The 25,906-nt window shown below is 32.0% G+C and overlaps 2 protein-coding genes across 2 annotated transcripts; one reads left to right on the top strand and one right to left on the bottom strand.

Moving 5' to 3' along the window:
• Positions 1-1,210: 1,210 nt before the first annotated feature.
• Positions 1,211-7,308, top strand: LOC148771024 (NAD(P)H-quinone oxidoreductase subunit H, chloroplastic). The gene is made up of 2 exons (XM_088816749.1): positions 1,211-3,643; positions 4,756-7,308. The coding sequence occupies exon 1, from the start codon at positions 1,908-1,910 to the stop codon at positions 3,087-3,089; it is 1,182 nt and encodes a 393-aa protein (XP_088672875.1). The 5' UTR covers positions 1,211-1,907; the 3' UTR covers positions 3,090-3,643; positions 4,756-7,308.
• Positions 7,309-11,789: 4,481 nt separating this feature from the next.
• On the bottom strand, positions 11,790-14,705 carry LOC105951680 (nucleolar protein 56). The gene is made up of 8 exons (XM_012975128.2): positions 14,334-14,705; positions 13,830-14,044; positions 13,555-13,712; positions 13,238-13,425; positions 12,900-13,152; positions 12,640-12,788; positions 12,395-12,529; positions 11,790-12,205 (listed from the first exon to the last, which is right to left on the bottom strand). Exons 1-8 carry the CDS (start codon positions 14,536-14,538, stop codon positions 11,946-11,948), a joined length of 1,563 nt encoding a protein of 520 aa, XP_012830582.1. The 5' UTR covers positions 14,539-14,705; the 3' UTR covers positions 11,790-11,945.
• Between the last annotated feature and the right edge of the window lie 11,201 nt (positions 14,706-25,906).

Here is a 25,906-nt window from a genome sequence, read left to right as displayed (position 1 = left end):
ACTCCATCAAACTCAATCAAAAGATTTTTTGATTGGATGGGAATGAATGAAAAAATGCTAAACTGTCCCGTATCGAATCTGGAACTTTGGTTCTTCCCAGAATTTATGTTACTTTATAATGCATATAAAACTAAACCTTGGGTTATACCAATCAAATTACTTCTATTAAATTTGAATAAAAATGAAAATAGTAGTGAAAATAAAAAGATCAATGAAAAGAAAAAAGGAAGTTTTTTGATAGCATTGAATAAAAAGCATCAAAATAAGGAAGAAAAAGAACCCACAAGCAGAGGAGATCTTGGGTCCGGTCTCTCACAAAAAAAAGATATTGAAGAAAATTATGCAAGATCAGACATGAAAAAGGGGAAAAAGAAAAAACAATACAAAAGCAACACAGAAGCAGAACTAGATTTATTCCTCAAACGGTATTTGCTTTTTCAATTGAGATGGAACGATACTTTGAATCAAAGAATGATCAATAATATCAAGGTATATTGTCTCCTGCTTAGACTGATAGATCCAAGAAAAATTACTATATCCTCGATTCAAAAGAGAGAACTTAGTTTGGATATAATGATGATTCAGAATAATTTAGCTCTTACAGAATTGCTGAAAAAAGGAATATTGATTATAGAACCCATTCGTCTGCCTGGAAAAAAAGATGGACAACTTATTATGTATCAAACCATAGGCATTTCGTTGGTTCATAAGAGTAAGCAGCAAACAAATCAAAAATACCAAGAGCAAAGATATGTTTCTAAAAATAATTTTGATGAAACTATTTCACCACATCAAAGAATAACTCGAAATAGAGACAAAAATTTGTTTGATTTGCTTGTTCCTGAAAATATTTTATCGGCTAGGCGCCGTAGAAAGTTGAGAATTTTAATTTGTTTCAATTCAAAAAATCGAAATGACATAAATAGAAATTTCATATTTTGGAACGGAAAGAACGTAAAAAACAGCAGCCAAGTTTCACATGACAATAACCATCTTGATAGAGATAAAAAGCAATTAATGAAATTAAAGCTCTTTCTTTGGCCTAATTATCGATTAGAAGATTTAGCTTGTATGAATCGTTATTCGTTTAATAGTAATAATGGCAGTCGTTTCAGTATGTTAAGGATACAGATGTATCCACAATTAAAAATTTGTGAATAATACACCCTTTCTATATATCCTATACCCTAGAATAATTTTAATATAAGGTATATGAAAGTAAACAAATATACAGATCGCGTGTCTTGTCTCATATTTCATTCTAATATCCAATATGAAATGAATAACGTCTCAATTAGATCTCGAAATGAATCAACAGGACCTTCTTAATTTTAGGTCTAAATTTTTCGACGCGAAAAAGTACTAATCCTTTTCTAAATCCAATTTGAAATCAGATTTATTTATTTGAATTCAGAAAATTAGGAGTTCATAAAGATATTCAAATTAGATTATTGTATATACCACATTTAAATTAATGGCATTATTATTACTGATCAGTAAAATCCATATATGTAAAAAGGGAAGGGGGCGTTTTTTTATGGTAAAAAATTCATTCATTTCGGTTAGTTCTCAAAAAGAAAAGGAAGAAAACCGAGGATCTGTTGAATTTCAAGTCTTCAGTTTCACCACTAAGATAAGGAGACTTACTTCACATTTGGAATTGCACAAAAAAGACTCTTCATCTCAGAGAGGTTTGAAAAAAATTTTGGGAAAACGTCAACGACTGCTGGCTTATTTGTCAAAAAAAAATAGAGAACGATATAAAGAATTAATTGGTGGGTTGGATATTCGAGAGAGAAAAACTCGTTAATTTGAAGCGTGATATCATTTGAACTTAGTCGTTTAAATTTTGATGAACTTCTTTTTACTTTCAGAAATGCATGGAAGAATGACTCGAAAAAAAACTTATGATTGCACCAACTACAAGAAAAGACCTCATGATAGTCAATATGGGCCCTCACCACCCATCAATGCATGGTGTTCTTCGACTGATCGTTACTCTGGATGGCGAAGATGTTATTGACTGTGAACCGATATTGGGTTATTTACATAGAGGAATGGAGAAAATTGCAGAAAATCGAACAATTATACAATATTTACCTTATGTAACGCGTTGGGATTATTTAGCTACTATGTTCACAGAAGCAATAACTGTAAATGGACCCGAACGGCTAGGAAATATTCAAGTACCTAAAAGGGCTAGTTATATCAGAGTTATTATGTTGGAGTTGAGTCGTATCGCTTCTCATTTGTTATGGCTTGGCCCTTTTATGGCAGATATTGGGGCACAGACCCCTTTCTTCTATATTTTGCGAGAACGAGAATTGATATATGACCTATTCGAAGCTGCTACCGGTATGCGCATGATGCATAATTATTTTCGTATCGGAGGAGTCGCTGCTGATCTACCTCATGGATGGATAGATAAATGCTTGGATTTTTGCGATTATTTTTTAACCGGGGTTGATGAATATCAAAAGCTTATTACACGGAATCCTATTTTTTTAGAACGAGTTGAAGGCGTAGGCATTATTGGCTCAGAAGAAGCACTAAATTGGGGTTTATCAGGGCCAATGCTACGAGCTTCTGGAATAAAATGGGATCTTCGTAAAGTTGATCGTTATGAGTGTTACGACGAATTGGATTGGGAGATTCAATGGCAAAAGGAAGGGGATTCATTAGCTCGGTATTTAGTACGAATCAGTGAAATGACAGAATCCATAAAAATTATCCAACAGGCTCTCGAAGGAATTCCAGGGGGACCCTATGAGAATTTAGAAATCCGACGTTTTAATAGAATAAAAGACACTGAGTGGAATGATTTTGAATATCGATTTATTAGTAAAAAACCTTCTCCAAGTTTTGAATTGTCCAAGCAAGAACTTTATGTAAGAGTTGAAGCACCAAAAGGAGAATTGGGAATTTTTCTGATAGGCGATCAGAGTGTTTTTCCTTGGAGATGGAAAATTCGACCGCCGGGTTTTATCAACTTGCAAATTCTTCCGCAGTTAGTTAAAAGAATGAAATTGGCTGATATTATGACGATACTAGGTAGCATAGATATTATTATGGGAGAAGTTGATCGTTGAAATGATAATTCATACAACAGAAATGCAAACTATCAATTCTTTTTCCAGATTGGAATTCTTAAAAGAAGTCTATAGCATCATATGGATGCTTGTCCCTATTTTAACTCTTGTATTAGGAATCACACTAGGTGTATTAGTAATTGTTTGGTTAGAAAGAGAAATATCTGCAGGGATACAACAACGTATTGGACCCGAATACGCTGGGCCTTTGGGAATTCTTCAAGCTCTAGCAGATGGTACAAAACTGCTTTTCAAAGAGAATCTTCTTCCATCTAGAGGAGATACTCGTTTATTCAGTATCGGGCCATCCATAGCAGTCATATCCATTTTACTAAGTTATTCGGTAATTCCTTTTAGCTATCACTTTATTCTAGCCGATCTTAGTATTGGTGTTTTTTTATGGATCGCCATTTCTAGTCTTGCTCCCGTTGGACTTCTTATCTCGGGATATGCATCAAATAATAAATATTCCTTTTTAGGTGGATTAAGGGCTGCTGCTCAATCAATTAGTTATGAAATACCATTAACTCTCTGTGTATTATCAATATCTCTACGTGCGACTCGGTGAGACAGAAAATTTCCCCTATTTCTTTCTAGCAAGAAAATGAAATAAGTTAAACTTTTTTTATTCATCGTTGGAATTGATGAATTAAACCAGATAGTTATATGAGTGAAATAAAACGGCTTATAAATTTGCTGTTAAAGGAATTCAATCTCATTTCCTATGTACAAGAATTAAGTCAAAGGAAATATAAGCACTTGAGACTGTTTATCCCAACATCAGTTGACAAGATTGGTTCATTAGTCATCATGGCTTGAAGCCGTTTCAAACGATCAATCATATGGGGTTTTTACTATCTATTACCATAGATGTATTACCCTAATGCGAGATTCAAATCAAAAAAATGAGTGGATGGTTAGTAAGACCAAGATACACAAAGGATTAGTAATGGAGATTCTGTAAATTATTCAAAAGGATATTTCTTTATAGAATAATAATTTTAATTGGGGCTTTAAGTTGGTAGAAATGATTTAAGAAGTACTCCCCACGATTTCGATCCAGAGTATGTTCCTATCCACCGATTAAGTAAATAACTATCAAGAACGAAGAAATCTTTTACTTTGGGTAATGCCCTTATTTTTTTCTGAGAAAGTAGAATAGGAACGAAAAAAATCTAAAGACTAGAATTCTAATTGCAAAAGGATCTCTTTTTTTTATTCATAATTATTTATATTTTATTGATTTTTATTTCGAGAAAAAAATTCTTGTTATGTAATGTCTAATTATTTTTCGTAATTTAAAATAATAAAATGATTAGGTTGAAATATCTATGCGATATTCCTCTAAAAAGTATTTCTTTATTCAAAGATAAAGTTATGAATCAACAAAGAAAAATGAAAATTCTTAAAAGATCAGATCAATTCAGAAGCACTTTTTATTATAAATTTAGTTATTATAAATTTAGCAGACAGAATTCCATTGGTCTAATTCTAAGCCTTAGGATAATAGTTTGACTCTCTATCGAGCCTACAAACACATCAAAATTAAATAATGTTGAAAGATCCTTCGATTTATTTGTGACCTATGAGGAGCCGTATGAGGTGAAAATCTCATGTACGGTTCTGTAATAGCGATGGCAACAGTGATGTTATCGTCGACTATGATTATCTAACAGTTTAAGTACAGTTGATATAGTTGAAGCGCAGTCAAAATATGGTTTTTGGGGATGGAATTTGTGGCGTCAACCTATAGGGTTTATCGTTTTTCTAATTTCTTCTCTAGCCGAGTGTGAGAGATTACCTTTTGATTTACCAGAAGCCGAAGAAGAATTAGTAGCAGGTTATCAAACCGAATATTCAGGTATAAAATTTGGTTTATTTTACGTTGCTTCGTATCTAAATCTACTAGTTTCTTCATTATTTGTAACAGTTCTTTACTTGGGGGGTTGGGATCTTTCTATTCCATACATATTCGTTCCTGAGTTTTTTGACATAAATAAAAGAAGTAAAATTTTTGCAACAATAATCGGTATTTTTATTACATTAATTAAAACTTATTTGTTCGTGTTCATTGCTATTGCAACAAGATGGACTTTACCAAGACTGAGAATGGACCAACTATTAAATCTTGGCTGGAAATTTCTTTTACCTATATCTCTAGGTAATCTATTATTAACAACTTCGTCCCAACTTCTTTCACTGTAAAGGAATAGTCTATTTTCACAACTTGTCTCAAACAAGAGAAAGAAACAAGTCAAATTATTTATCGATATTCAGATATGTTCCCTATGCTAACTCAGGTCTTGAATTCTGGTCAACAAACAGTACGAGCTGCCAGGTACATCGGTCAAGGTTTCATGATTACTTTGTCCCATGCGAATCGTTTACCTGTAACTATTCAATACCCCTACGAAAAATTGCTCACATCGGAACGTTTCCGAGGCCGAATCCACTTTGAATTTGATAAATGCATTGCCTGTGAAGTATGTGTTCGTGTATGTCCTATAGATCTACCTGTTGTTGATTGGAAATTGGAAACGAATATTAGAAAGAAACAATTACTTAATTACAGTATTGATTTTGGAATCTGTATATTTTGTGGTAATTGTGTTGAGTATTGTCCAACAAATTGTTTATCAATGACTGAAGAATATGAACTTTCTACTTATGATCGTCACGAATTGAATTATAATCAAATTGCTTTAGGTCGGTTACCAATGTCAATAATAGACGATTACACAATTCGAACAATTTCTTCGAATTCACCTCAAATAAAAAATGTATAAAACCCTTGATTCAAAAAACATTTACAAATTCCAAATAGCTTTTTTGGATCTAAAAAAGGAAGGGGGTTTTTTTTTGGTGAATAAAAAAAAATGGTTGGTTGGGGAAAATTGCAGCTTCATTTTGATTGAAAATTGATTTATATTCGAATAATAATTTCAAAAAAAAATAGAAAGTTTCAACCTCTGCTTTCGATAGGCGAATAACTGTATCTACATCAATCCAAGCTACCCCCATTTAAGTTTCATTTAATTAAAAATTATCCTAAAAAATAGCATAACTTCTTTTTTTGTCCTGGTCAGGTCAACAAAGGCATGAAATATTTAGATTTTTTTCTATAAAATCAAATGGATTTACCTGGACCAATACATGATTTTCTTTTAGTCTTTCTGGGATCGGGTCTTATATTAGGAAGTCTGGCAGTAGTATTACTTCCGAATCCAATTTATTCGGCCTTTTCGTTGGGATTGGTTCTTTTTTGTATATCTTTATTCTATATTCTATCTAACTCGTATTTTGTAGCTGCTGCGCAGCTACTTATTTATGTCGGAGCTATAAATGTTTTAATCATTTTTGCTGTGATGTTCATGAATGGTTCAGAATATTACAAAGATTTTCAGCTTTGGACTATTGGGGATGGAATTACTGCAACGGTTTGTACAAGTCTTTTTATTTCACTAATTACTACTATTCCAGATACATCCTGGTATGGGATCGTTTGGACTACAAAATCAAATCAGATTCTAGAGCAAGATTTGATAAGTAATAGTCAACAAATTGGAATTCATTTATCAACAGATTTTTTTCTTCCATTTGAACTGATTTCAATAATTCTTTTAGTCGCTTTAATAGGTGCAATTGCTATAGCTCGTCAATAAAAAATTTTTTAAATGAGTAATTCAAATAGAATCAACGGAAAATGAATGTTATAATCCTTTTATTTTATTTGAATTTTTGTCTAAAAAATAGAATAGAAAGCCTTTAGTTTCTTATCTATCTATTACCAATCTATTCCCTTGTTTTGTTCCATATTTGTTAGAATCGAATCGAGTGAATTATTGTTCAGATTGAAATGAATCAAGATTGATAAGGAGTTCAAAATGATGCTCGAACATATACTTGTTTTAAGTGCCTATTTATTTTCTATTGGTATCTATGGATTGATCACAAGTCGAAATATGGTTAGAGCCCTTATGTGCCTTGAACTTATATTAAATTCAGTGAATATCAATTTTGTAACATTTTCTGATATTTTTGATAATCGTCAATTAAGAGGAGACATTTTTTCAATTTTTGTTATAGCTATTGCAGCGGCTGAAGCAGCTATTGGACCAGCTATTGTTTCATCAATTTATCGTAACAGAAAATCAACTCGTATTAACCAATCCAATTTATTGAATAAATAGCATTTATTATATAAATATATAAATAAAAATTTGAATATTCATAAATTAATTCAAATCCGCAGGTTGGATACGGGTAAGATATGATCGTGGTTACAAAAACATAAGAAATCAAAGTATTTTGGCCCTCGCCCATAATCCAATTGGGAAATAGATTGATTCTGATCACTCATTGATTCGTCTGGTATCTAAATATCGGATTCATTTATAAGTTAGTTTACTAGACCGAAAATTTCTGACGTTCAAAAATGTATAGATCCAATGTCACATTCAGTAAAGATTTATGATACATGTATAGGATGTACTCAATGTGTCCGAGCGTGTCCCACCGATGTATTAGAAATGATACCCTGGGACGGATGTAAAGCTAAGCAAATAGCTTCTGCTCCAAGGACAGAGGACTGTGTTGGTTGTAAGAGATGTGAATCTGCCTGTCCAACGGATTTTTTGAGTGTTCGAGTTTATTTATGGCATGAAACAACTCGCAGTATGGGTCTAGCTTATTGATACCTTCCATAAAATTATACTTGAATCCATTTTATTTTTTTTACCGACAAAAAAATCCATGCTCTAAATATTTAGAGCACGGATTTTTCTGGCCCAAGAAGCGTATCTTGTCTTTACCACGAACCATTTTCCTTTCTTAACACTAATTGTAGTTTTGCCCATATTTTTAGGTTCCCTAATTTTCTTTCTTCCGCATAGAGGCAATAGAGTAATCCGTTGGTATACTATATGTATTTGTATCTTAGAACTTCTTCTGACGACTTATGCATTCTGCTATCATTTTCAATCGGATGATCCATTAATACAACTAGTGGAGGATTATAAATGGATCAATTTTTTTGATTTCCATTGGAGATTAGGAATAGATGGAATCTCTATAGGACCCATTTTACTGACGGGATTCATAACTACTTTAGCTACTTTAGCGGCTTGGCCAGTTACTCGGGATTCTCGATTATTTAATTTCCTGATGTTAGCAATGTACAGCGGGCAAATAGGATTATTTTCTTCTAGGGACCTTTTACTTTTTTTCCTCATGTGGGAGTTAGAATTAATTCCCGTTTATCTACTTGTAGCTATGTGGGGAGGAAAAAAACGTCTGTACTCAGCTACAAAATTTATTTTGTACACAGCGGGAGGTTCCATTTTTCTGTTAATGGGAGTTCTGGGTATCGGTTTATATGGTTCTACTGAACCAATATTAAATTTTGAAATATTAGCCAATCAGTCCTATCCTGTGGGCTTGGAAATAATATTTTATATTGGATTTTTGATTGCTTTTGCTGTCAAATTGCCAATCATACCCCTACATACATGGTTACCAGATACCCATGGAGAAGCGCATTATAGTACTTGTATGCTTCTAGCTGGAATCTTATTAAAAATGGGAGCGTATGGATTAGTTCGGATCAATATGGAATTATTCCCCCATGCTCATTCTATATTTTCTCCTTGGTTGATGATAGTAGGCGCAATGCAAATAATCTATGCAGCTTCAACATCTCTCGGTCAACGTAATTTAAAAAAAAGAATAGCCTATTCCTCTGTATCTCATATGGGTTTCATAATTATAGGAATAGGTTCTATCACCGATATGGGGCTCAATGGAGCCCTTTTACAAATAATCTCTCATGGATTTATTGGTGCTGCACTTTTTTTCTTGGCCGGGACGACGTATGATAGAATACATCTTGTTTATCTTGACGAAATGGGTGGAATAGCTATCCCAATGCCAAAAATATTCACGCTGTTCAGTAGCTTTTCGTTGGCCTCCCTTGCATTACCAGGTATGAGTGGTTTTGTTGCCGAATTAATAGTCTTTTTTGGACTAATTACTAGTCAAAAATATCTTTTAATAACAAAACTCCTAATTAGTTTTGTAATGGCAATTGGAATGATATTAACTCCTATTTATTTATTATCTATGTTACGTCAGATGTTCTATGGATACAAGATATTTAATGTTCGAAACTCTTATTTTTTTGATTCTGGACCACGAGAGTTATTTCTTTCGATCTCCATTTTTTTACCCGTACTAGCTATTGGTATGTACCCAGATTTCGTTCTTTCACTATCAGTTGAAAAAGTTGAAGTTATTCTATCTAATTCTTTTTATAGATAGTTTTTTTGCAAAAAAAAATGATAATTTTGAAAAATGTTCATTTACAATGACAAAAAGAAGGCTTTTTCTTCTTATCTTAAGTAAAAAAAATGAATGTGAACTGGATAGAACCCCGCGAATCACTACAATATTTGATTCAGGGGGTTCTATCCAGTTCACACAAAGTTTTTTTATCTGATATGCGCTGTACACTTTTCGATTCCTATTCGAAAGAACCCCCTTTTTTAATTTAATTAGATGTTAATGTAAATGAACCATAACTATGTAGTCCTATTCCTAATAGATTGACTCCAAAATAGCATATCCAAATTATAAGAAATCCAATAGACGCCACAATTGCTGAATTTGTAGCGTTCCTTTTTTTATTGGTTCGAGTATGTAAATAAATCGCGAATATGATCCAAGTAATAAAAGCCCAAGTTTCTTTTGGATCCCAACTCCAATAGGATCCCCATGCTTCATTAGCCCATACTGCTCCAGAAAGAATTCCTATGGTTAAAAAGATAAATCCTAGACTAATAATCCGATAACTCCAATAATCCAATTGTTGAATCAATTGCGACCTGTAATAATTCCTTGGAGAAAAAAAAGAAATATTTTGTAAAACATTACTTTGTTCATTCATGTATTCGATTTCACCAAAGAAAAATGATTCATTTAAATTTAATAAATGATTACTCGTAGAAAAAAATTTTCTGTTTTTTCTAACTCTAATGACTAGAAGTGATACTGATAATAATGATCCACATAAAAGGGCCGCATAGCCCAATATCATCATACTTACGTGCATTATTAGCCACTCGGATTGAAGGGCGGGTACTAATATTGTAGATTGGTGTATTTCAGTTAAAAGACCTGAAGTAGCAAAGCCCTGGGTAAAAATAGTACTTGGGCCGATTATTATGCTTAGAATATTTTGATTCTTTTTGAAATACGTAACTATATGAGTAAGGGAAAAACTCCATGAAAGGAAAATTAAGGATTCATATAAATCACTTAGTGGAAAATGTCCTGAATAAATCCAACGAGTAATTAATAATCCTGTTATACAGAAAAAAGAAATTATCATGCCCTTTTCGGAAATAAAATAATTAAAGACCAAAAAACATAATTAATTTTGGGTCCAAAATAGACCCAAAACCAAAGCCCAACGACCCACGGGCAGGCCAAATTGGTTGTGACGGCACGCGTATGGCTTTGTACTAAAGCTCATAATTGTTTATCAATAATACTATTCCACTTTTTAAGTGTTCTCATCAATGTTCTTTTTCTAATGTGGGATATTGCATTTTCACCTTCTCATTGACTACATTAGATTCATCTACTCGAAACGTAGATCGTGAATTTAAATTATATTTCTCTTACTCAGATGAAACTCTTTTTTTTTAGGGTTAATTCCACTTTACCCCCTTGTACTTTGGCTGGATATTGTTTTACCCCCTTGTACTCTCAATTGTATCGATTTGCCCCCTTATACTTTGGTTCGATATCACTTTACCCCCTTCTACTCTCAATTCATCCATTTGCCCCCTTGTACTTTAGCTCGATATCACTTTACTCCCTTCTACTCTCAATTGCATCGATTTTCCCCCCTATATTTGAAAATTTATCTCAATGTGGCACTGGCCGTTAGTTTTCAGACCTTTGACCTTAATACCGTTTAATCTAAGTTTGAAAATTACAAAAAAAGTCACCCTCCCAATTTAAATAATTATTAATAAAATAAAATAAACAAAAAAAGAATTGTGGCTGGCGTCGTGGACTATGTTTTCTCGTTGTATTGATTTTTTTTATTATTTTTTTTTTGTTGTTTCTTTTTTTTTTTTAATAATTATTTAAACTGGAAGGGTGATATTTTAGTAATTTTCATACTTAAGTCAAACGGTGTTAAGGTCAAAGGACTGAAAACTTACAGCGAATGCCACATTGAGACAATTTTTCAAGTACGGGGGCAAATCGATGCAATTGAGAGTAGAAGGGGTAATGTGATATCTAGCCAAAGTACAAGGGGCAAATCGATGAATTGAGAGTAGAAGGGGGTAAAGTGATATCGAACAAAAGTACAAGGGGGCAAATCGATGCAATTGAGAGTACAAGGGGGTAAAGTGATATCCAGCCAAAGTACAAGGGGTAAAGTGGAATTTACCCTTTTTTTAATATGGAAAATGTAGAATTATCATTAGGCATAAATAGCCAAAGAGGGAGGAAGAGAAATTCCTTCCCAAAGTGTCAAGAGTTACAGCTCTAGATAAAGCATGAGCAAAAATCTCTTTACAAAAGCAAAACAGAAAAAAACCAATAAGTAGTTTGAAAACATACACTTAAAAAAAAAATACTTTAAAAACAAAAGACAGTCTTCAATGAAAGCACCATATGAAGTAGACATTATATGGAACAACATAAATAACTTCGATAACAAAAGAAATCCAAAATTTTCGATGATTAAGAAAACATGCGTCGCTACATCTCTAAATCAAAATACGATGTTCAAAACTATTTGTGCTCAATCCATAATAATACAAAAAAGTAAATTAGAAGTTATCAATCGCTGTCTTCGGTTCGTGACTTCTTCTTCTTCGACTTTGATTTGCCTTCACTTATAGCAGATGGAACATCTTCCATAACGACATCTTTACTCTTCTTCGTCTTCTTCTTTTTTGCAGTTCCATCTTCCCCACTCAATCCATTCACCTCTACTTTTTCTTCATCAAGTTTTCGTTTTTCCTTCTTTTTCTTCTTGTTTTCCGTCTTTGGCTCCTCGTTCGCATCTCCATTCACAGCGGCTTTCGGTTCGTCATTGTCTGCCAAAAGGGTTGAAAAAAAATCAAGTTTTTCATTCAGACGAGCAAAAAGCACAAAGTCGAACTTGGAACTTTGATGTTTTATTTTTATTTCATACAGCTGAGAAATGGATTGCAGTTAGCCCAGAAAGATAAACACAAATAGACAACATATATTTTTTTTCCTAAATATGCGAAAGTGGGCCTAACCTTTGCCGTCAGCTGTTTCAATAGCAGACTTCATCATATCAATGTTCTTGCGAGGAGCAACACCTTTATCGTAAAAATCTAGGCGCTCCTCGACTTGTTCACGGAGTTTATCTCCAAAAACGGTAGTACTTTTGTCTGCAACAAAATATATATCATCATCATTCACCACTTACAAAAAAATTATAGAGCACAAGAAGAGATAAACCAAACAGATGTTCGAAAAAAAAGACAAGATAAATTGTTACCCATGAAACAATCAATGCGAGAGGCAATCGAGCACTTGTTAGCAAGATAACGAGCCATCCGCCCTTTATTACGAGCAGATGCACGACCAATGAATGAAGAATGGAATATAAGACCATACTTTGGAGTATTCCCACGTGTTTTCAATGCCCTGAAAACATTCAGTGCAAGACATATAATATAAACGAGAACTCATTTCCGATGAATATTCCATAAAACCAATAAAGCAAATAATCGTTTACGATGCTTTAGTAGGAAGTACCTAAAGAGAGCCTTTTCAGCTCCAAGAATCTGAAGGGTGGACGAAGGACACTTTGCCAAGTTTGTCAAACTACCGGCATGAGATATTAAGCGGGCCCCAACAACTTCACCGATCAATGCAGCCAAATTAGGTGCAATGTCATTCATTTTGGCGACGAGATAATCGTACAGCTTCTTCCTGTACTCGGCAAGATCCATCACTCTTTGTGCAAATTGCTTCACATTCATCAAGTCTATCGGTGACAAATCTTGTCCTGCAAAATACAAAAAGAAAAAAAAACGAGTGTCAATTATACGATAAAATCATGCACCAAGACAAACGAACATCAGACACCGTACCCATGGATGCTTTGGCAGCCTCTATGATTTCCTTTGCTTTATCTTCGTCTCCGACAATGTCTGTCAGACCAGATAACATATCCTCAGACAACTGTGATTTATCGTCTACGTATTTAGCAACTTTGGCATACAGATAGTTGTCATTGACGATTTTCACTAGTTCGGGAAAATGCCACGAGTACCATTCTCTGCACAAAACGCAAAACAACTACGTAAGCACAATGTAATTACATAAGCCAACAGTTTAAAAGACAACACACGAATAATTAAACCATTATAAGAGGATTATATTAACAGTAGAATTAATAATAACTAACCTCACTCGCATGGAAAACGAATTGATATCTTTATCGAGTGTATCGAGGATAAAGATTGCTTGAATAACCATATTATCGACTCTGTTCACATTGAATTTCACCTTAGCCCTGCTGTAACTATGGCCGAGACCCAGTTGTGCTTTCTCCAAATCTCCAGGCTGTTCAAATTTCACGGCAAGAATGAGTAAAACATTTACTTCATTTCTTCAAATTGTAATAACACAAATCAAGAAGCAATATAACTAAAACGCGAAAAGATTGGAAAACGGCCCCACCTTTAGGTTTTCAATGAACCTATCAAAATGCAAACGCACACCGCGAAGAATCTCGAGAACAAACTCGTTGCTTTGGCACGGAATCTTGGTCACTTCGAAAATATGTGACCCGAGCTTCGGCTCGGCCAATCCCAAACTGAACTTCGACTTCTTTCCTTCTTTCACCTTGGGTAAACTATTCTCCAGAAAGTTCCTCAGTTCATCAGTCATTTGACCTTAATATCCCATATCATCAAATCCAGCAAAAAACGTCAGTCGACTTTCCGAATAACCAACGGTTAATTTACATTAACAAAATATCAGAAACCACAACTGGTAAATTCGTTGCAAGCAACAAAAATCGAAGCATGTAAAAAACTTAATTTCATCTCAAACAGCATTTAAAAAAAAATCCATTCCCTTATCAAACAAATTAACATACAGAAACTCAAAATTAACTCTTCTCAAAAAAAAAGTACAGCAATTTAAGGCCTAATTCAAAACTTGTTTTTAAACCCGTTTTACCTTCGGAGACAGCGTTGCATTGGTTGAGAGCATCGAGAGCAGAACCGTAGGGGGTGAAAGCGACGAACTTGACCACCTTGCCGAACCGGTTGAGGTCGGTAACGGAGGTCCGAACCGCCTCGGTGTTCTGCCCGATTTCATCAATACCGTGAGCTAAGAACAAGCCGTATCCCGACGCCGACTCGTACAGTACGTACAGAGCCATCACAGAGAGCAAGAAAATACGGTTTTCCCCGTTTCTCCGCCGTGTATATGCAAGTGTGGGAGTGGCGGTGCTTGGCGGGTGGGCGGAGGGGTTTTGTAATTTGTGAAATTAGGGTTTTGGTGGGGTTTTATTGTTGGATTGTGGAACGAGTGTGAAAATACGGGCCCACATTATGAAATAAAATAAGGTTATTAATAAAATTAAAATATATAAAGAAACATCTTATCAAAAAAAAGTACAAACAAAAATATATGAATAGTAAAATTAAAATAGTTTTGATTTTAAAGGAAATGTAAACATATTAATTCAAATAAAATGTAACTAGCTATTCTCCTCCTGCAATGCACGGGATAACATTGTAAAAAAAAAATTGAATATATGATAATTAAGTTGTATTAAAAAAAATTATATATTATTAAAAGAATTAGTTGTGAAATTTAAATTACCAAAACAATATAAAAAGTTAAATTAGCAGGGCAAAATGATTATGAACAAAAAAATTCACATCAATGTGTGTAAAAAAGAGAGATTTATAAAAAAAATAAAAAATTAGAGGGATTATGATTTTGCTAGCCGATTTGGAAATCTGATTTGATATGAAAGTAAAAGAAACTCGAAAAAAGAAAATGAAATAATGATAATAATATTAATTTACAAAGAATTATAAATATGTCATTAGGATTTTTTAGATTGCACTAGCGTTTCTTTCTTTTGTATATAAGATTTAATTAAATTTTATCAACCATGAATCTTAATATTATTTGTTTTTTTTTTTTTTTGTATATAATATCTGGTATTTCTTTGTTAGGTGATAATAATATTGCTGCAGCACTCTATATATTGTAATGAGAAATCAGAAGTACATAATGACATACCTCAGTTATTTTTTCTTAGTTAGAGCAACTCCAACGGGAGTATCAAATGGATTATCAAATCCATAAACCACCTTTTTTATATTCCTAAATTAAAATTATCCACTCCAATGGGAGTATAAAAATGGGTAAGTATTTTGATATTCTACCTCTTTGAATGTAAAAATACATCCCGGAAATTGAGTTATCAAAAAAATAACTACCTAAACATCCAATCAAAAAATGACACGTGGCAATTACAAATAAAAACACTAAAAAACTTCCAATTGATTATTGATTTAGATAACTATGGTTGGAGTAAATAAATTGTAAATGGATATTAAAATATTATCTTAATTATCAAATGAGTATTTGATAATCCAATTTTGATGTGTAGCATTGGAGTTGCTCTTATTATCGAAATCAATTGACAAAAAAATGCATATTACAACTCATGTACATGGGTCAAACACAAGTCTTACCTAAACTTTATTTTGCATGTGTTTTGGCCTTTGGACGTTCACTCGGTTGTCAAACCGACCGAATCGAACAAAACAAAAAGAATCGGTAAGTGTAAAATACCGAATCGAAAATTCGATTCAGTATTCGGTAATATATGTTATATTTTTTGTTAAAAAAATATGTTAATCAAATTAAGTTATAACAACCGAAGTATTATTACAGATAATCCATAAATCATCTATTTCACAAAATTTGTAACACTTTCAATCAAACACAATAATTCCAACAACTTAACATAAACAATAATAATTTATTTTTTTATCAAAAGAAATTATTAAAAATTCGTTAACTACATATATAAAAATGTTACAATGTTACGAATAATTATATTTTGAACGATTTTATTGATTATAGGTTTGTAAGGTGAAAGAGAATATTTTAAAATTGATTACATATTATAAGTTTCTATAAATAAATATTATTCAATAAAAATAAACTTCGCACCATTTTTCACTTGCTCTTCTATCTCGCTAAATTTACAAATACATAAGTGGGAGAATAAATTTTGTATAAAAAAATTAAAAATAAAAATTGACACATCATCCGTTGTAATAAGGTCTCCCTTGCGGCTCCGACGACACAACAGCGAAACCCCGTCCCGTATCCTTCATAACCAAGAATATGGGTTGGATTATGTTCAGTCCCATTTGCGTATGGCATAAAACTTCGTTCAATTAGTATAAACACTCGATCATTATGCTACTCTAAGAGTGCAAGAGGATTAGTGATATACACACGAAAAAAGCAATGATGAAAAACGTGAGAAAGATTAATTTTAAGAAAACTTGAACAATGAAGAGAAACAATGGGAATACAAAGAGAAGATAACATGTGTGGAAAATGAAGTTAAGATGTTTAAGATATGTGAGACGCAGTTGGTTCGAAACTGATGATGAAAAACAGTTTTTGCAGGACAAATTAAGTAATGTGGATGGTGTCGGAACTTTTATGGTTTATACTATGATTTCACTAATTAATATTGGGTAATATTAGTTGAGTTGTGTTATTTCAATCATCAATAAGTTGAGTGAAAATTATTTTTAAAGTAAATATATCGGATTGGGAAGAAAACATAGATGGTCAAGATTCGAAAAATAACGGGCGGGTTGGGTTTAAACTTGGGCTTGGGTTTTCAAAAGATATTACCCTTTTGAATTAGAACAATTGAATTTAGCCATTTAGTTTTTAATTAAATAATTGAATTGTTGGGCCCAATTTAAAGCCCAAATCAAAATATTATGGTGCTAATTGTGGATATATAAGTTAACAATGTTGCATATCTTCAGATTCGCCTTTTTTTTTTTTCGGTGCAAGTTCTGAACAAACACGACGAATAGTTATGTCTGTTTTGGAACAATGTTTCACTCTGACATCCAAATTCCTTGAAGAGTTGATTTTTCAAATAGCGAATGTGTACTTTCAAGTTCACCATGGATTGGATATTGAAAATCGATTGTTGTACTTTGAGAAACTACCAAATAAAGTATGTGTACTTTCGGCAGCCCATAAATATTATCTCAAATGAATTTTTTAGCAAGGATCAAATAGTATTTTGTGTTTCGCAATTCCAGTTCTTTTCGACAAACAAGTAAGTATTTATGTCGATGCAAATTGTTACATTTACTAATAATCTTAAGACAATACAATTTCTGAGTTTTTTTTTTCTTTGCGCACATCTTATATTCTAGTTTGAATTTTTGCCCGAAATTTGTTTATGTACTTTCAATAGAGAAAAATACCTGACAAAATCAGTCTATGCTTTTTATATATTTCAGCAAAAAAAGTTGCATAAAACGAATCTATTTATTGCAAAACTTTTGTTATTTTGTTTTTTGGAAAACGGCATAATATTTGCATAATGAATCGTGTATAGTCTGACTTTGTTTCAGAGAAGTTAAATTGAAACATCACGTGGACTTAATTGTTTATGAGAACGACAATGTGCACATTTAAGCAGTTGTAACAGAGGTCTACCTAGTGAGCGATACTCGAGGGTTGTAAGTAGACATTGGGATACTCGTCACATTTGTTATGACAAGAGCATGTTCTTTTTCAAGAAGTTGTTGGAGCAATAACAAAAGCTCTTCATGGAAGAACAATGTCAAGCAGGGGCGGAACCAGGATCAAAACGTAAGGAAGGGCAAACTAAATTTTGGATTTCGAGGCAGCGCCTAAAAATAATTAGGTTCACAATACATTGCTAAAATAAGTTTGTATTGTTCATTTTTTTTAATTAAAGTAATATATATTATAATCTTATCATATTTCATATGAAAAAAAAATATATACTAATTAATCCAAATGATTCTAATAACGTATTGCACTTAATATTTTGGGGATTCGATGCATTGTCCTAGATTATATTTTAAACATATTGATTAAAAAAATATAAAAAAAGAAGAAGTAAATATTCATAAATTTTACTTAAATAGTACAATTTTTTTCCATTTTATTTTATATTTCTATATTAAATATGATATATACATCGATAATTATTTCAACATTATGGAGAAGAAACAAAAAATGACGGTTAAAATAATTAAAAAAAATGTAATTAGGCCAAAACTAATATTAAAAAAAAATATAATTACAAAAATACCTAAAAAAATTTTTACCCCCGCCCCCCACCCACAAATAGTACCGACGTGATCGTAAACTTCACTTTTAAGAAAGACGTTACCTTGAATGATGTATAACGTGTTCCGGATATTAGAAGAACTTAATTAATGGTTTTGTTCTAACAAAGAAAGAGTTCAAATTAACTTGTGTCAATAAATATGTTCTAATCAAATGAGTGTTCTATGTAGGAAAAGAATACCTATGTGATGATCTCCTTTAAGCAAATGTAACCGTTACCCGCAAAAACTAAGCTATTAAATAATATTAATACTATTTAGCATATTTGATTAAATTTATTTTTGTGATATGATTTGTAAGATCCAATTATATCTTGGTAGAATATATGTGTTAAAGTATGTAAACCAAAAACTTTGATTCCAAATTATTAGACCAATAACTCTTTCTTCAAAGTTGCCTTGGTCATTAAATTAATTATATATGTTATACACTAGTGCCAAAGTAGTATTAGTTTCAAACTATTTACATAATAAAATTTTGCGTAAAATCACTTGCCGTTACAAATTTTGATTTTACATTTTGATTTGAATAACACTCATGTATAACATATATTCAAAATAACTTTCTAACTTTTAATCACTTTTTATTCAAATTATTTTTCTTGGTTTCACAATTATTATAAAGATTAGTTTGTGTGCAATCTCTGTGACAACTAACCAGATTATGTTCTATATGTTTCGAGTAATTAAGAAAATGCTTGCTCATGTGTGTTCATGGATAATTCAGCAAATCAATGCACCATATTCACATCGAATGAGGTAGCCAAACAGATAAATCAAAACTTAAAGACATGATTAAACTTGAGTTTATCGGACAACTTATGGAGAACTCTTTTTATGTCTAGTGGCATATCAAATAGATTTCCAAACACGAAAGATGATATACCATCGTCTCAAAATGTGGGGTGTTTGACTGCAAGTGAAATATGCTCGAATTGGTACTTGAGGAATATAGTAATGCAAACTGGATATTAAATTTAAAACCAAACTTGAATACTCGGCATGATCGCCATAGATATAATACCGTGAGACTGTTCCTCTTTAATGGAATAATTTCCATTAATTTTGCGAAATCCAAAGATAACCTAGCGAATCGATTACTAAAGGTACATCTGATCATGAGGGAGTGAGTTTAAAGCCTAAACATGCCTACATTACCTTATACGAAAATCTATCTTGGCAACTGGAGGTCTTACGGGCCAAGTTCGATAGGACAACCAGTTATGTGTAGCTTAAACAAGTGTAACACTTTGGTTAATTCCATTTTATTCTTATAATGCGATTAGTGCAAACCTATAACATTAAAATAGTAAGATACAATTTTTAATACATCTATATCTTGTCAAATACAAGTGTTGTACTCTTCAGCCATGTTTTTATTAGACAAAATTAATCGAGACCAAATAATTAAGATCGAAGTGACAGAACCCATAAGAGGCACAATGTTCTTGAACTAGCCCGAGAACGAGATCCGAACAATTTTCTACATGGCTTGGTCCAAATTCTTGCTTCTTGGATCAATAAGAATAAGATCCAATTTGTTTCTCCAAGGAAAAATATTTTTGGAAAAAGAATTTCAAAAAGCAATTTGTTTAATCGAAAATAAAATATTTTTATTTTGAAAAACATCTTGAAAATTCAGCATTGATACGAACGAAAATCCCTTTGAAAAATAGATTGATTCATTTTGAAGGTAAAATAGATTTGAATTTGAAAATATCTTTTATCTTTAGAAAAAAATTATTATTCAGATTATTTGAATAAATTTTGAAAAATATTTTTATGGTCAAACATCCGAGTGATAATCAATATTTCCGGATATGGCAAAGTTCAAATTATTTTTCAATCTTATGAATCAAAGTTTCAAAATATATAAGTTGTCTGGTAGTTGGCAAGTTTGTCCTAGAAGTTGTTGAAGCTCTTGTAGTTGTTTTTTTTTTTTATGAGAGAAGATGTATGTAGTTGTTTAGTTGAAAAGCGTTTTTGAAAAAAAAAAACACTCCTCTTGAGTTTTAAAATTCAAACGCTTACCATATTTAAGTGATTTGATTGAACATAGTCAGCTGGATATCAATTACACTCATCATTAAATCAATGAACAGCTTAAAGATTGATCTTTACATTTCAAGAGATGAAGAGCTACACCTATAAATAATGGACCAATAATTCAAAACGAATTTTGACAAGAGCTAGTCATTTATTTGTTGTGTATTTCAAAATTCTCTTCTTACTTATCACTTGTTTCATTATATATGTTGAGAGGAATTCTATAAAGCTCTTAGATAGCAATTCTTTGTTGTAAGAGCTTGTTGAGTGCAAAAGATATATCTCCTGTAAGCATGTTGTTTGTGTGAAAGAGTGAATCTCTTGTAAGCACGTGTTGATATGTGAAAAATAGTGAGTCTCTTGCAAGCACGTCGTTGGTGTGAAAGTCATTAGAGTCTTGTAATCACATATTTTTTCGTGTGGAGGATCCAAAAATCTTGGAGGCACGTGGAATAAAAATCCGAGAGCCTGGCATAGTGGAGTAGATGAATTTTTCAACCACTATAAATTTGATAAATTTGATGTTATTTACTTTATGCACTCTATTTTATCGTATTTCGAAATAAGTTTGCAAAAAATCTATTACTTATTTTCCTCAAAGAAAAATATATTTTTCTAGAAATATTTTTTTTGAAATTTAAATCTGCAAAAATATTTATTAAAAAAAAGCCTAATTCACCCCGCTTTTAGGCATATTTATTCTCTCAGATACTAATCATATATTCGGTCTCGTAGTTTGTGTGAGTTGGGTCAGCTCATTGAGAATTCGTAAAGTCTAAAATTCTCTAAAGTACTCACAGAACTCAAGAGTGTTTAGGGTCAAAATGAACACACGGAGAACTTGTAACTAGTTTGTTTAGTATAGTTTTAAGTTTATTGTTTTAGTTTCAACAAACAGCCGGCAATTCAAGATAGTAATTCACTGATTGGCTAAGTAAATTCAATAAACATATACTAGGGAAGGTTCAAAATAAAAAATAACACCTATCTCGATGACATACTTATAAAGAATATTTTGACAGTTATGTCTCATGCAATAAGATTGATTAAACAATTTTATTCATGTGGTGGATTGTTTGAACTTTCATAGTTCATAGTTTATACTATACTTCCCCCGTTCCTAATTATCTGTCACTTTTGATAATCTTTCTTGTTCCATATTATCTGTCACTTTACAATTATAATACTACATTACTAATTTCCAATTATACCCTTATTAACCACCTCCAATACTCTCTCTTCATAACTCACTTTTTTAATCTCTTATTAATTGTATTTATAAAAATAACAACAATTTCAACATAGTTAATACAATTTTTTTTTAATTCCATGCGTACACTTATTCAGAATTATAAAGTGATCTTTAGTGTCTCCAAATCTTCATCTTCTCTTGCTCTTATAAGAAACTCACTCATGTGAAGATGAAATGAAATAACAAAATAAAATATAAAAGGACTTTGAACATAAAGATGAAGAAGAAACGAAAAAATTGAAAATCTACCGGAGCTTGAACAAAAATATGAAGAAGATGGAGAATCAAGAGTCCAACAATCCATGCCATCAAATTTTGAAGCTTTGTCGGTTGTTATTCCAAATCAAAAAGTTGTACGTGATTTTGATTTAAATGTAGTTGCGGATTGTGGATTCGTTTTGAACAAGTTTCCAACCGAAGGAGAAGAAGCTTTTGAGGACGAAGAAATTCAACAAATTATTAGGATAATGTTAAATATTTATTTTCTCAACTTTTATTAGACAATTATATATTTCATATTAATCTTAATTCGATTTTTTATTTTTCGATGTGGTTGAAGCTATCTCACTTATTCTGATAAAGCAAAATTGTGAAGAGATATAAATTACAGTGGGATAAAGCAAAATTCTTGCTGCATGGTTCAACTATTTTTGTTTAAATTATTTTTTTCTCCTTTTTTTGGTCGAGTGGGAGATATAATACCTCATATGTAGATTATATGGATAAAATTAAATATTGTCAATTAGATTATGCTATTGGTAACAAAAAAAAAACTCATGGAATTTCATTGCTCATTAGACACAAAAACATGACACAAAAAAACTCCAAAATAATTAAATTTGGTGATAACAAAATAATTGTTGCATCCCTCTTCTGTGCAAACACACACAAATTCTTGTCATTTTACTTAATTAACTTTAATAATCAAGCACTTCTTGTACTAATTCCGGATCACATTTTAACTGAGTAGGAAGTTGTCCGGCCCTTTCCAACATGGCTTTCTTAATGTATGGGATCTTATATTTCATAGAACCTTTGGCTCGCATAATTTCTACCATACATGCTTGTAGGGTTAAAAATTATACGATTTGACTTTGTCACTTCAAAAGCTTGGAATGATCTTTGAACGACACTAACAAGCTCGTCAATGGTTTTAACTGGCTCCTTATGCTGCAAGGACTAAATAACCTTAAAAAATCCAAGATCATGGATATTCAAATCTGGAGATTTCAGAGGTTGAGACGTTAAATGGATATCAAATCCACCTTGCGCAGCTGCTCGGCAAAATAGATCATCGTTGCGATCAACATGCGTTCTAGCATTGACTTGTTGAATAAATATTGAACACCTTGAATCCTCTATCGGCCATTTTTCTTTAATAGAAGGTAGGACCTTTTCAATTAAAAACGACCTTATAATTTCTCTTTTCACCGAAGGTATGGTTTTTGTCTCCATTGTACCTGCAACTCTATTGACACTCGTCCTTTTAGCAGGCTTTTGTGTAACAAAAAGGAACACGCCAATTTTTCCAGAGAATAGTTCATTCCCTTCCGCATCAAACCTTGGACGAGCTATAACGGCTAAAAACATCACTTTTCCAATGAAGTTTTTGCTTTTACAAGTATGTAGTGGTTCTTATTCATCCGGTAACAAGTAGTAATTCTCTGACTTTTTTGTCATCCAAAACCACTTTTTGTCGATGTGAACTGTATTATACATCCCAATGAAAGTCGGATCATGCGGCATGCTATTACTATCAAGCATCGATAGGCAGAATTGTAGTCGAGCTCTCTTGTTTTCCTCCGTTAAAAATGGTTTTATAGCACTTGAGTGTCGTCGTATTTGCCCTGACTTAAGACGTCTAAATAATGTTGTCTTTTTCACGTTCATAGAGCAAGATAAATAACGAAGAGTTGTTCGCCGGTGTAAAGGGATTTCACGTATTTGTTCAAGGTTAATTTGAACTCTCTTACGACCGCAATTTCTTGTCTTTCTATGAGATACATTAGCGTGCGTGCCACTGTACCCAGATTGTTTCCAAATACGTTGAACTGTTCGCATAGAGACTGAAAACTGTGATGCTATCATTCTTGTCACTCCTTGTTTGAATTTGCCATTAAAACTTTATTGCTGCAACATATTGTAAATAGCTTGACGCTCCCCATTGCTTACAGTTTTCAATCTGTTTACGTGACTTGATGGTTGTGGTAGTTCTTCATTTGCATTTACATCTCCATCTTCATCCTCATTTTCTTCATTGATATCCTCATCTATTCAATAGTTAAAAAAAAATTAAATATCCATGGATTACTATTATTGTTTTAACTGATGAATGGATGGACTTCATTACAAATTCTATCGACCAAAGAAAAGAACTCCTGACTAATAAGGGTAAGAATTAGAACATATACACTAGTATGATATTGATTTTTGTCCAGTTGTTACTCATGAAGATGAAGAGTTAAATAACCTATCCCATCAATGGTGTACTTTGTGCTATTTAAAATAAATTATACAGATGATATGCTTGCATGTGTTTTGGCATAACTGTAGGAGCAAAAAATTGCCATATGATGTTCGAAATTAAAAACAAATTGTACCTATACTATGATCGAGCCCAACAGGTGTTTGTAATGCAACTTCCACAATCGTATCATCTTCAATATATGTCGAACTTAGATTGAGATTGAGATCGGGAATTAAATATGCAACTTGTTGATTTGATTGGCTATTGAAGGCTTCATTTTCTGTACCGATAACCATAGCAATGTCAAAATTCGGCGACTTCGCATTTAGATCTATTCCGGTTAATGGTGTATCCATTTTGTTTTAATCGTCAACAATCATGTTAATTTCATTTTATATAAGTATTTTGGCTGAAATGAAAAATATTTGAGGCAAAATTAGCAGAAAATTTGAATGTTTAGGAGGGAACATGATATTTTGGCTGGAAAGTTTTGAGTGTTTTTCAAAAAAAATATTTAAATGCTTTGGATGATAACAAGGTGACGATAGGAGTTCAATCAGACTGTTTATATTCTTAGTTTATTGTTTAGAAAAACATGTTTTCATAAGAAAAGAAAAAAAGGAAAAATATGGTAGATAAGATGACTTTAGAACGAATATATATATATATATATATATATATATATATATATATATATATATATATATATATATATATATATATATATATATATATATATATATATATATATATATATATATATATAATCACTCAATGCCATTGATATGGTTATAATAGCCAATTAATGAGGAGAGAAATTAGTGGAGACTAAGGAGAGATTGAGTAAAATAAAGGGTAATTTAGTCTAAGATTATATTTTTTCCTAAAATTAAGCAATAATTAATGCTATTCTTAATCCATGTGCTGAGCTAAAAACGTCAATTATATGGGAACAGAGGGAGTAATTTTTACCAATTAATATTGAGTAATATTAATTGGATCATCTTATTTGTACATAGGAAGATTAATTTCATTTATTACTTGTTTGAAACTATGAATTAAATTGAATGAAAATGTCTCAAAGGTAGAAATCTTGGATTGAGAAGAAACATATATGGTCAACGTTCGAAAAACAAACCAACGGCCGAGTTTAAACTTGGGCTTGAGTTTCCAAGAGGATATCACCCTTTTTTGATTAAAACAAATTACTTTGATCTTTCAATTTTTAATTATATATAAATAGCTTTTAACCTATTTAAAAGCCAAAATCCAACTATTCTAGTAGCAATTGTAAATATGCGCTACTAATGTTGCAGATCTCCAGTTCTAAACAAACATCATTAATAATTGCTTAGCAAGCCTCAAACGATATTTTGTGTTTCACAATTTCGATTTGTTTCCACAAACAAGTAAGTATATTTGTTTACGCAAATTGTCATGCTTACCAACAAGAGGTAGAGTTGTTTTTTTAATTTTCGAGGTAGAGTTAAATGTATTTTGTTTAATTTCATATTATATGATAATTAATAATTTTATTTAGAAGATATAATATTTTAACTTGCTTTATATCTTTAGACATTATCATCGTGTGTAT

The sequence above is a fragment of the Erythranthe guttata genome, chromosome 4 (assembly GCF_056151865.1).
Source record: "Erythranthe guttata isolate IM_541 chromosome 4, IM_541, whole genome shotgun sequence".
Lineage (NCBI taxonomy): Eukaryota > Viridiplantae > Streptophyta > Magnoliopsida > Lamiales > Phrymaceae > Erythranthe > Erythranthe guttata.
This window is presented reverse-complemented; position numbering and strand designations above follow the sequence as displayed.

Excerpts from the sequence above, each read along its gene's own strand:
- LOC148771024 (XM_088816749.1), top strand. The coding sequence starts at position 1,908 with ATGATTGCACCAACTACAAGAAAAGACCTCATGATAGTCAATATGGGC.
- LOC105951680 (XM_012975128.2), bottom strand. The coding sequence starts at position 14,538 with ATGGCTCTGTACGTACTGTACGAGTCGGCGTCGGGATACGGCTTGTTC. Across the intron at positions 14,045-14,333 it reads ATGCAACGCTGTCTCCGAAG|GTCAAATGACTGATGAACTG; the intron begins GTAAAACGGGTT and ends TGGGATATTAAG. Across the intron at positions 12,206-12,394 it reads TGAAACAGCTGACGGCAAAG|ACAATGACGAACCGAAAGCC; the intron begins GTTAGGCCCACT and ends CCCTTTTGGCAG.